General features: G+C 43.4%; 1 protein-coding gene across 3 annotated transcripts in view; it reads right to left on the bottom strand.

Annotated features, from left to right (window-relative positions):
- Positions 1–12302, bottom strand: part of TANC2 (tetratricopeptide repeat, ankyrin repeat and coiled-coil containing 2) — a 372903-nt gene that overhangs the window by 35350 nt on the left and 325251 nt on the right. For all 3 annotated transcript variants that reach the window (XM_055575581.1, XM_055575580.1, XM_055575578.1), the window contains 3 exons: positions 5233–5341; positions 2259–2381; positions 1249–1485 (listed from right to left, as the gene is read on the bottom strand). In XM_055575581.1, coding sequence (XP_055431556.1) covers positions 1249–1485; positions 2259–2381; positions 5233–5341 — 469 coding nt within the window. The remainder of the gene's footprint in view (positions 1–1248; positions 1486–2258; positions 2382–5232; positions 5342–12302) is intronic.

Raw genomic sequence — 12302 nt, forward strand, 5'->3', positions numbered from 1 at the left:
GAGTTTGCTCAAGTTCATGTCCATTGAGTCGGTGATGCTATCTGGATATCTCATCCTCTGCCGCCCTGTTCTTTTGCCTTCAATCTTTCCCAGGTTTTTTCCAATGAGTTGGCTCTTCGCATCAAGTGCCCAAAGTATTGGTGCTTCAGCTATAGCATCAGTCCTTCCAATGAATAGTCAGGGTTGCATATTATTTACAGTTCACTGAAAATCCACCAAAATCCTCAGTTTGTTTTCAGAATGGAAATAAAATGTTCTATAAAAGTCTACATTTTTGAGACCAGCATTTCTCCTTTTTAAAAAATACTTATTTTTAAAATTTTATCTTTTGCTGTGCTGGGTCCTCACTGCTGTGTGGGCTCTTCTCTAGTTGTGGCGAGAGCGGGGGCCATTCTTTAGTTGTGGTGCATGGGCTTCTCACTGCAGTGACTTCTCTTATTATGGAGCAGGGCGCGCGGGCTTCAGCAGTTGCAACGCACGGGCTCAGTGGTTGTGATTCCCAGGCTCTAGGGCACAAGCTCAGTACTTGTCGCACACGGGCTTAGGGGCTCTGCAGCATGTGGGATCTTCCCGGACTGGGGATTGAACCTGTGTCTCCTGTATTGGCAGGTGGATTCTTTACCACTGAGCTACCAGGGAAGCCCTCCGGTATTTTTTTTTCCATCAATATTTTCAAATTGAGTTTTATCATATCAGTGGCTCTTGAGGTACTATAAAGCAAATATATTTTAAAGAAATGTTTTGAGAGAATTAAAATACACTAACAGAAACACTTTTGAGTGCTTCTGGTCGGACAGTCATCTCAGACGTCTACAGGGGTGTCTTCGAGGCTAGATGAGGGCGCCTGATTTCTGCTCTTACGTCCATGACTAACATGAAAGGCTGAGAGTTCGCAGGCGCCGTTCAGATCAGATCTCACAGTGCAGTCTCCTTGCTCTGCCACTCCTCTTTCCTCACTCTGAGCTCAGGAGAGAATTTCTTGGTTGTGAGCTAGGGACTTTTTGTGGCTGCTGATAAATGCAGTTTCCTAAGTATCTCTCAAAAGTTTTAGAAGCAGCCTGGAACTGGCCCAGGGCAAGCAGACAAACAGTAGGATGTAATCAGAGCCAGTTCTTCCTTTGATCTGCTTCCTAATAGGATCTGATGTATATTCTACCTACACTCGTGAGGCAACGCAGGAGATAAGGACGAGTCTAAGACGGGAAGAAAGACACAGGGAAGGAAGAACAAGTGCCGGGCAGCCGTTACCTTGGCCCGTTTCTTGCACAGCAGCACTACGATGCTCAGGAAGCCTGCCGCTGCGGCATAGCCCAGGGGAGTCAGGCCGCTTTCAGAGGAGGCATCCACGTTGGCCCCAAACTCCAAGAGCAGGGCCACCATTTCTGTGTAACCAAGATGAGACTGGACACACAGAATTGGAGCATTATTCAAAACTTCTGTCCGGTAATTAATGTTGGCACCTCCCAAAATCAGCAGTCGGCTGACCTAGTCATAAGAAAGCAAACGGAAACGACACTCACATAAATATCAGTTATAGCCTATCAGTCATCTTTTCTTAAGTCATCTGCACGCATGCATGCTGAGTTGCTTCAGTTGTGTCCAATTCTTTGGGACCCTACAGACCACAGCCCACCAGACTCCTCTGTCCGTGGGATTCTCCAGGCAAGAACACTGGAATGAGTTGCCATGTATTCCCCTCTGGGGAATCTTCCCGACCCAGGGATTGAACGTGCATCTTTTACATTTCCTGCATTGGCAGGCAGGTTCTTTACCACTAGCACCACCTGGGAAGCCTTAAGTCACCCTCAATAAGTGCCCAGAAACACCGAGTAACTTCTTTATTTTAAAATCTTCATTTGTTCCTTTTTTAATACCTTGCCTTTGGAAAGGGATGTGAAACGTCTCCTTTATACAAACTACCCAGGAACTAGAGTAAACACCACACACACTGTAGTGCAGTCTCCACTAAGTGAACCTTTGGTCAGAAAAACTTCTACTGAAACAAAAGTGATCTAAGAATGTTTTACTCCCTAGAAGGAGCAGGAGTTAGTCTATAAATCAGACTCATCTTATAGAAGATCAACAGGTTTGATTTTCAATTCACAGAATAAAATGTAACAATTTAAAATATATCAAACTATTAATAAAAGGTTAATTAACAGGACAGTCAAAGATCAATCAAATAACTCCTAAATGTCCTCTGAGTTTTACATTTTCATAGTTAATCCTTCAATCTGCCTGTAATTAGATGCCCTTACCTTTATATTTGGCGTGTAGAGATTTCGTAAAGATGCCAACGCCATGGACAGACCTTCTGTGCTGTAGGAGATCCAGAGGCCTTGGAGGATGGAGGATGACACACCAACTTTTTTACTCAAACCCTGAAAAAGAAACAGAGACACAGTTAAGTGATCAGCCCAGCTAAAAAGCACCCTCCGCAGTAAGTTAGGAGCCTCTAGGTTTGTGGTACTAACAAATGAGAATAGAGTCTTGCTCTAATGACATCGGGCATAACCAAGCCAGCCCACTGAGGGGGACAGACTGGTCCTGGAGGAACAAGCTAACTAAACTGCTTTTACCCCGGCAGCCTGTGACAACAAACCTACTCAATGCCTCTCTCTTCTTTTTAAAAAAATATTTATTTATTTATGGCTGGGCTGGGTCTTTGCTGCTACGAGGGCTTTCTCTAGTTGCGGCGAGCTGGGGCTACTCCCCAATTGTGGAACTCAGGCTTCTCATTGTGGTGCCTTCTCTAGCTGCAGAGTGCGGGCGTAGTTGCCCTGCACCATGTGGGATCTTCCTGGACCAGGGATAGAACCCATGTCCCCTGCACTGGCAGGCAGATTCTTAATCTGGACCACCAGGGAAGTCCATCAGGTTTATTTTTAAGGTGATGAAAATAATAGTGGTAATAATTAAACACGACTGAGCGGCTGAATTGAACTGATAAATATACCAAATATCCTGAATTACAGACCCTCAACCTTATATTTTTAAGGTTAATTAATGACCTTATGCAATTAATAATCATATGCAATTCTTCATGAACAAAGATAAAATAAGGGAAATTTAAAACTAATTGGAAAAAAATATAAAGTGGACTATATGTTACTGCTGATTGGCAGTTCTAAGTGATACTGATTATAAGCACTGAGTCTGTCTCTGCCTTTTCATGACCCTCAGCTGATAGGAACTGAGAATTCTAGCAGCCTGGGAGAAGCTAAAGTCGATCGGTAGGGAGCACTCTGCATTTGAAGGACCCTGAAAAGTGCAGCATTAGGAAAACCATGGTCCAAGTCCACATTCTTCAGCTTACAGTCGTGTCATCACCACACGGTATACACCCCAGTGTTTATGGCCTGAAACACACGGGGAGCCAGTCATATCTCAGGCGACCATGTCGTCTGCAGCACAATAAGATAACGCTGTGTCAATGACAGGAGTGTATGGTTTAAGTGCAGGTCTCCATGACAGGCTGGTGGCTGCCAGGAAGGAGGGGGCTGAGGGGACGATGAAGTGGGTAAAGGCATCAGGAGGTACAAACTTCCACTTATAAAATAAACAAGTCACAGGGATGTAAAAAAATAAGTGAACATTGTTTTCCATGTATTGGATACAGTCACACGGGATCAAATGAAATTTCATATCATTTATCTGTTTCATGTGGTATTTATTTTAGGGTGCAGGGCATACAGACAGGCATCGACTTCTTTGCCTCTGATCCCAGGCAGAAGGTGATGCTAAAAGCTTAAGTGATTACAGTCCTGATGCTTAATACTGAAGCTATTTCCCCGTCTAACTGAAGGATAATCACCTCAGAGTCTGTAGAAGTGGCAGGCACTTTTTGGTCCACTTGAAGATGGAATGAGACACCTTGCCTGTTAAAATAGTCTCACTCTGCTCCCATTAAGTAAGGTCATTGGGTAAGGTCATTTCTGGGTACAGTGATTTGTTAGAAAGACAATTATGATTCAAATATAGGGCTTGCCACTGTGGGCTGAACTTCTGTCCATCTGATGAAAAGCCTTCCCCAGCTATGTGCTTATATGCTGGGGAGAATTCGCTAGGCTCTTAAAGTTGCCCTTCATGCTGTTTTCTATCTGAAGAGAACTGTTTTATCTTTAATAGTATCTCTTGGGGGAAGTCCAAGCCGGAGGATTATTTAAGATCCCTGAATTTCTCAGTCCAGAGGCAGCCAAAGTGGTCTGAAGAAACTGGGATTGGAGGTGGCAGATGCACTAGCCAACTGCAGACTAGAAAAACCAGGAGAACAAGTTTCTTCCTCAACTTCTGTGCTGTGTTCCACAACTGCTATTTAGACTATAAATTCCTTGAGATTAGGGGCTGTATTTTTTTGGTTTTTGTATCCCTAGTACAATGCCTCAGCAAGCACTGAATAAACAAACAAATGCATACAAGCACCAACAGACAGATACGTGCCCTTGTCTGGGATCTCCATCCTAGCTGTGTGGATGCTGGGAGAGAGAAAGCCGATGCTTAAGAGTTCTTGAAAGTTTTGAAACGACTGGGCGAGAAACTGGGATTATAATTTCAAAAGAGAATGGGGAAAGTAGTTTAAAGGAAGGTTACAGTTGGTTCTAGAGAAAGAGTTTGAAATGCACAGCACCAGGAATATTAAAATCATAATGATAAGAACATGGAAAGAGTAACTGCTCTCAGAGACTTGAAAAACACTGTAAAAACCTATAACTAATGCTATATGACTATTCTCAGGAGATGGCAGGTCACAGGACAGTGGTTCCCAGCCTTTTTGGAACCAGGGGTTGGTTTTGGGGAAGACAATTTTTCCAATGATTGGGGTGGGGAGAATGGTTTCAGGATGATTCAAGCACATTAAATTTATCGTGCACTTTATTTCTATTATTATTATAATATCAGCTCTACCTCAGATCATCAGGCATTAGATCCCAGAAGTTGCGGACCTCTGATGTATGAAGTATACACAACTATAAGCTTCTTACCTAAACAATTGTATGTGTACATTTCCTAGAAAGCCTAGCAATCCATTGAACTGGGAGATGAGAAATGTGGTTTTCTTTCCGAAGTCCTAGGGAGGAACAGGCCAGACATTTTAGGAGATGGACCGACTCTGCAACAAACTAATTTCAGAAAGCAGGGACCACACTGACATAGCGGGCAGCTTCATACACACAGTGTTAAGGAACGCATGCTGGAAATGGAAAGAAAAACGCCCCCAACTTCTTTAATTACCTTAAAAATGTGTGCTTTGAGGATGTGATGTCCCAGTTCAATTGTCTGCTGTCGGTTTAGTTTTCCCTCTTGGCGGGAAAACCAGAAGGCAAGTAATGTGTGACCACTCCTGCAAAGAGAGACTCATTTTAGGAAATTTAATGCTCCAACTCTCCTGTGGGTGGAGGACTGTGCACGTCGAGCCATACCTCCAGTGAAACTCTGTCTTGTTCACCCAACTTCTTAGGGAAGGGCACCCGCTCCTGGGCAAGAAATGGTACTGAAAGGTTCCGAGCTTTTCCTGGTCCTTTACCCACATCACATGTGTGAATATCACAAAATGTCACTTCTAGCTGGCTTACACCCTTCCCACACACAGATGGCATTAAAAGACCCATTTTTATTTTCTGTCTCTGTCAGCTCGTCTTATTTCACCCATGCTTTAAATGTCAGTGTTGCTTACTTGGGATCTTGTTTTTGGTCCCAGTCTGTCCTCTGGATTAGCTCATCCATCCTCAGAGCCTTTGCCACTACTTAAACCCTTTACCTTTCCCTCTATCTAGACGTCTCAGCTTTAGCTCAATATACATCCAACTGCTTACTGGATTCTCTACCTAGAGGTCCAATAGCACCTTAAACTCAATGTGTCCCAAACTGCACTAAAAACCTCCTCAAGGGAAGTCTTCTCTGATCAGCCTCTACCAAGCCTCTATTCTTTCTCTTTAGCATTTATTTTTCCTCCAGCTGAGAAGGGAGTACTCTCTCTGGTGCTACATCGTAGGCTGTATATGCCTTTAGTACAGGATCTACCACATTGCTACAAGCTCTCTCCTGTACTAGACTGTAGCCTTCCTGACGGCAATCATTCCCGGCCCCCATCTGCTTGCCAACACATCTCCAATCTGTTCATGAAACAGAAAACCCTTCTCTCTGCCTCTGCACATTGTCTTATCTGCCCACGATGCTCAGAAACGCCACAGGCCTCTTGGAATCACACACTCAGCTTTGTCTGAAGCTTGGTCTGAAGACCAAGCCAACAGAGAGGCTAAGCTAAGAGAACTGTCAAAAAACAGAGCCTGGGTCCTAACTGTATAGCACTGGAAGCTGTCCTAATTTTGGACTCATTGTTATATGAAGTGATAAATTTCTTTACTGCTTAATCCATTTGAGTTGATGTTTTCTATTTCTTCCAGCTTAAAGTGTCCTAATGATATACTCTTTTAAGTGTGAGTGTATTAATATATGTGTATATATGTAAAGTATATGTATAAATACAGGGTTGTATATCTCTTTTTATTTACATTTATGACAGAAATCTCGAGTTGTTTATGCTCTCCACAGTGCCAAACATGGTGTATGGCACATAAAAATTCTCAATAAAATTTTCACAAAGCAAGATTAGACATTAAACAAAGGACACTGGGTCACTTCTGGGCTCTGCCCTCTTACCACCCTGCTACAGTCTGTAGGAACTGGGACACTGCAGAGTGACCACTGTCCCTCTGCTTCCCATCAGCTGAGCAGTCAGCAGAGTTCTGTGTCCACTGACAACCCAGCTCTTTGACTCGTTTCACTTGGGAGCGCCACAAAGGAGGGAAATCAAACTGTGATCTCAGGTTCAAGCCCAACGAATTCATCAAACAGAAGGAAAAACATCAAGTGAATTTTTTGTTGGTGACATCTACTTGAGAGAAGGCCCAAATGTCTACTGGAAGATTTTCTCTCACAGTTAACATTGGCTATGCTGCCAGGTTTAACATTTGAAGATGCCTAAAACTGAAGTCTGAAAAAATAAACAAGTCCTTCCTTTCTTCTTCTATAAATAAAGTTTCAGTAAAGAACCTGGAGAACAGAAGATGAGACAGCCCCCATCTTACTTAGGTGGGCTTCCCTGGTGGTACAGATGGTAAAGAATCTGCTTGCAATGCAGGAGACCTGGGTTCAGTCCCTGGGTGGGGAAGATCCCCTGGAGAAGGGAAAGACTACCCACTTGTGTGGGAATCATCCTATAAAGCTTTAAAAAGAAGTTCTACCATGTTCTAATCTTTGGCTTCATAGAATTTCTGGATTCTAGTGGATACCAGGTCATCTTATTCGATTAGCTAAGACTGACCATAAAGGAGAGAGAGCTACTTCATTGACAGACTGTCTCAGACAACTGATCCTGCATGAGTCAGCAGTGTCCTCTGAAGGTGCAAGGGTGAAAGTGAAAGTCGCTCAGTCGTGTCCGACTCTTTGCAACCCCATGGACTATGCAGCCCATGGAATTTTCCAGGCCAGAATACTGGAGTGGGTAGCCGTTCCCTTCTCCAGGGGATCTTCCCAACCCAGGGATCGAACCCAGGTCTTCCACATTGCAGGCAGATTCTTTACCAGTTGAGCTACCAGGGAAGCCCAAGAACACTGGAGTGGGTAGCCTATCCCTTCTCCAGAGGATCTTCCTGACCCAGGAATCAAACCGGGGTCTCCTGCATTGCAGGTGGATTCTTTACCAGCTGAGTCACCAGGGAAGCCTGTCATCTGAAGGCATGAGCCTGGAATTGTTTCGTACTCACAAAATCCAGAAATTGCTATTGAACGTTTACATAGCCCTTGAAAGCCCAATGTAGTTCATAGGCTATTTTAACAGAAGTTAATGAGAACCATTTATAAAAGAGCCCTAACTTGAGTTCTCAAAATCCTATCTGGTTATTAACAATGAAATGACTGCAGCCTCCCTGGTATAAGAATTAAATGACTCATCTCTGACTGTCCATAGAGACAAGAACTCCTGGCCACAGGCCTCTGATCCATCATTTATGCTTCAGGCCATTAAGGAGAATCCATGCCTATGAGGATTAAGGAGAAAGCTCAGGACAAGGACACGAAGTGTCAGGTAGACGCAGACCTGACCCTGCCCCAGTGCTTTCACTTTACTACCGTGACTAAGACACCCTGAGAAGATGCTTCTGCCTCTTTCCAGCGTGCCTTCAGCCACCCACAGGACAGTGCTTGCTTTTGTTATTGTTGATCAAGCACCGAGGAGAAACGGCAAGCCACACAGGTCAAGGAAAAGATGGTGACAACCGTAGTTTCCTTCTTTCTGGATACAAGCTGCTGTATTATTCATGAAAGAATGACTCCCATCAGTTCACTGGACTCAAAGCTTATGGTGTTGAGGACATGAAAGGTAAAACAGCAATTTCCGTTACGTGCTGGCATTCCCATTCGTACCTTTCTGTTCTGACAAACTATGATGCCACTGGCTAACCCAGTCTGCATGGGTCTACATGTGGGCTTGTCTACATTCATTTCTATTTTTCTTATTATCTGCTCACTCCTGAGGCCTATTCCTTTTGACTTCTAGCCTCACTGTTCTCTAAGATCACCAGCAGCCTATTAATAGGGTTTCTTTTTGCCTTTGATCTTTTGTTTTTCCTCTTTTTTTCTTCTCCATCCAGCATTAGGTCTTATGGACTGTTTCCCTTGAAACAGTCTCTTCTCTTGACATCTAAGACACTACCTTGGCACTTTTCTTCCACTTTCCTTCGGTTACATAACTTCTTTGCTCTATTCCCCATTTACTCATCTTTCAGAGGCAGCCCTCACCTCGACTCCCGGCTTCGGCTCTCACTGCAATGACATCGCAGCACTGAGATTTACTCTGCTTCTCTAGCTGCCCGCAGGTCCCCTCTACCTCCAAATGACCTGTCAAACGATGGCTGTTTGAAGTTGAAGATTTCCCTTAAAACCAAATCCCCGTAAGACTTATTAAAAAATAAAAACCACCTCCAGTTGCTCAGGCAGAACACCAGGCAGCTGTTTTCTCCTCCCTGTACATCATCTCTCATGGATAACTGTAAGAGCTTCACTCTTGCCACTGCCTCCTCCCTGGCTCATACCACTATCTATCCAGCGGAAACCTGATGAAATTTCTCTTCAAAATCCTTCAATGGCTCTATATTTCCTCCTATACATAATCTAAACTCTAAATTGTAAATCTAAACATGGTATTCAAAGCCTCCCCATAATCTGTCCCTTATCCGTTTCTTTACCTCCTAACCTTGTACTTCTAATTCCAGATGGAGTAAATTATAGAGTTTTGAACATGCTTTCCCTCTGCCTGTAATTCATCAGGCAAACTACTTCCCAGTCTTCCAGCCTTAGTTCACAGCGTCTCCTCTGTGCAGTCTTCTCTGGTCCCCCCAGATGGGGTCAGTGGTTCTTTCCTTTAGGCTCTGATGTATCTGGCACGCAGCTCCACCGTCACACCTGCTACAGCCATGCACTGTGTGTGTCTGCACGTGAGTCTTCCTGCTAGACTCTACTCAGGACAGAAGCTATGCTTTTTCACATACGTTCTCTGAGCTACCAAGAGTCTATACTTGCAGAATGAATAACAGTCCCTTTTGTACAAATATACATTTGTACACTACCTATGGTTTCCAAAATTACTACAGCACTTATTTAGATTCCCTCGTACACCTTTATTATGGGCACAGGCGTGAATATTACTAACGTGGTAGACTGACTGAGACTCAGCAAGACTGTAGACTCTAGCTCACCTGGCTAGGATATAAAGAGATGAGAATCCAAGGTCTTCTGAAACCTTGTTCCACTGCCACATTGATAAGATTAAAACATAAAGAATAGTATGTTCATTTTTATAGTACACAATCTGAATTCTTACAATCAAAATTGGCAACTGTTAATTTTGACATTTTTCGATTAGCGTTTTTGGGAGACAGCAGTTAAGAAATAGAGAGAGCCCTAGTCTTCGTGACATTTTAAGTATGACTGAACACAACTGTGTTTCCCCCTATAATTACAGATGATGGTGATAAAAACTGACTCTCATGTGAGCTCATATGTGGTTATAAAGACCATGGGCGGTGGCCATGGTGAGGGTAGAAGTATTAGGATTTCCACATAGTTTCTATAATGAGGTCGCTTTGTGATTCAGTCACCTTGCAGACTCTTATCTGCATTCACAACATTGCTTCCTTATCCCTGAAATAAAGTCAAATTCCAGTTCTGTCGCTTTCAAGCTTTCAGCAGTGGACAAGCTTTCTAACCTCTTTGAAAGACAGGGAGAGTAACACCTCTCTCTCAGGACTGGGGTGGGAATTAAGTAAGAGATATTAGGTAAATGTATTTTGTATTTCTTTTATATCCTCCGTAGTCACTAGCATAGTGCTAAACTAAAGGAATGAACAGCAATCACAGAAGACTTAAAACATGTAGGAGGATGACTGTGTGCTCAGAGTTTTAATGTGTACAGCATGGTGAAACGTGATACCCTATCCTTAGCTCCAATCTTTGCCCTTCCACTAAACTCACTGTAACTTTACAGCCTGAAGGGAAGCCCATGGATCAGGGGAAAATGATTGGGGATGGGTGCCATTCACAGTTAGCTGTGGAGGAAAACCTGGTATTCAGGCAGAGAATGGGGACAAGAACAGAGCTAACCAGATCCTAAGAAGTAAGGTAAAAGTTAAGCTAACAGGAGGAATATGAATTTCTCACGTCCATCAGAGATTTTCAGAAGGATACAAGCCTTATATTCAAGATAGATTTGCTTGGACATATTTTAGGAGAGAATCAATCACATGTCAGAGTTGAAGATTCCTCCCCCAGCATTGTCCTCTCTTCTCTCTCCCAATAAAAGGCGGGGAAGGTCGTACCCAGCATAACACAGGGTAGATCCAATCTCAATTCCAGCTGCAGACTTCAGCGGCCCCATGGCACGGAATTATTGGAGACAAGTGATAGTCATCTTTGGACAACTACAGATGATAAGACAATGAGGAGCTGCTCTTACCTGATGCCCCAGTACCTCAAAGAATTCAGAGCTGTGGAGTCGCTCAGGCAACGCTTTCTAAGGCAAGAAGCAACATCCTTACCCTCCACCCATTTACTGGTTTGGAAGTTGCCTAACAGTTACTATACAACTGTTTTAGTTTTATACAACTATAAAACATACAGTGGTGCTAAGTTTGTTTTTCTAATAGATTTTCACTTAGCAACTCCGAGAGTTAGTGATCTTAAAGTCTCTACCTGTAGTACTAACAAATGTACTCAAATATCTCCAGCATGGATGGGTCCTCCATTGTTCTAGTCAGAGTCACTTAACGTGTGGTCACACATGTCATCAGCTCCTGGGAGGGCAAACTCAATATACAACACTTCAGCGTTTCAGAGAAACAGCACTTAAGTGTTCTGATATTCTTCTGTGTGGTGCTAGGATGTGATAAAGTGGAACAGGGACAGCCAGCTGGCAAGGAACTATGTACAATCTAAAGCCTGTCCTAGCTATCTTACAGTGTGGGCTGAAATGACATGTGCTGCTGTGGAATGTCTTTATGTTATAGAGGTACATGTGGGAATTATTTAGGGAGACCTAGTGAGATTAGAATTATGGGGCAGAGATGGATACCTGTCTACAAAAGGTCTGTGCTCCTGTCCACAGTCAAGGGTGATGGTGGGAAGCAGTTACTTTGCCAGGGACCTTGCGTTCACATTCAAGTGGGGTCAGGTGACCGAGTTCTGGCTAATGGAACATAGGCAGAAATTATATTCATCACATCAGACCTAGCGCAGAAAAATCTTCATCTTTGACTTCACAACCTTATTACTTTCTCTTGTTTCTATAAAATTACTCTTGTAAATTATTACTTGGCTCACCATTTTCTTCTAGTGTTTAAATATACCTATTCTGAAATGAACCTACTTATGAAACAGAAGATCCCCCAGAGGACAGCATGGCAACCCACTCCAGTATTCTTGTCTGGAGAATCCCACCGAGAGTGAAGCCTGGTGGGTCCTTAGAGTAGCAAAGAGTCGGACATGACTAAAGTGACTTAGCACACGTGCATGAAACAGACTCACGGACATAGAGAACATACTGTGGTTGCCAGTGGGAAGAGGCTGGTGAACAGACAGAGTGGAAGGCTGCGGTTCAAAGACGCAAGCTAATGCACACGGAATGGATAAGCAACAAGGCCCTGCTGTATAGCACAGGGAACTATATTTAATATCCTATGATAAACCATAATGGAAAAGACTACAAAAATGAATGTATATTTGTATGTATAACTGAATCACTTGGCTGT

Source organism: Bubalus kerabau, chromosome 4 (assembly GCF_029407905.1).
Source record: "Bubalus kerabau isolate K-KA32 ecotype Philippines breed swamp buffalo chromosome 4, PCC_UOA_SB_1v2, whole genome shotgun sequence".
Classification (NCBI taxonomy): domain Eukaryota; kingdom Metazoa; phylum Chordata; class Mammalia; order Artiodactyla; family Bovidae; genus Bubalus; species Bubalus kerabau.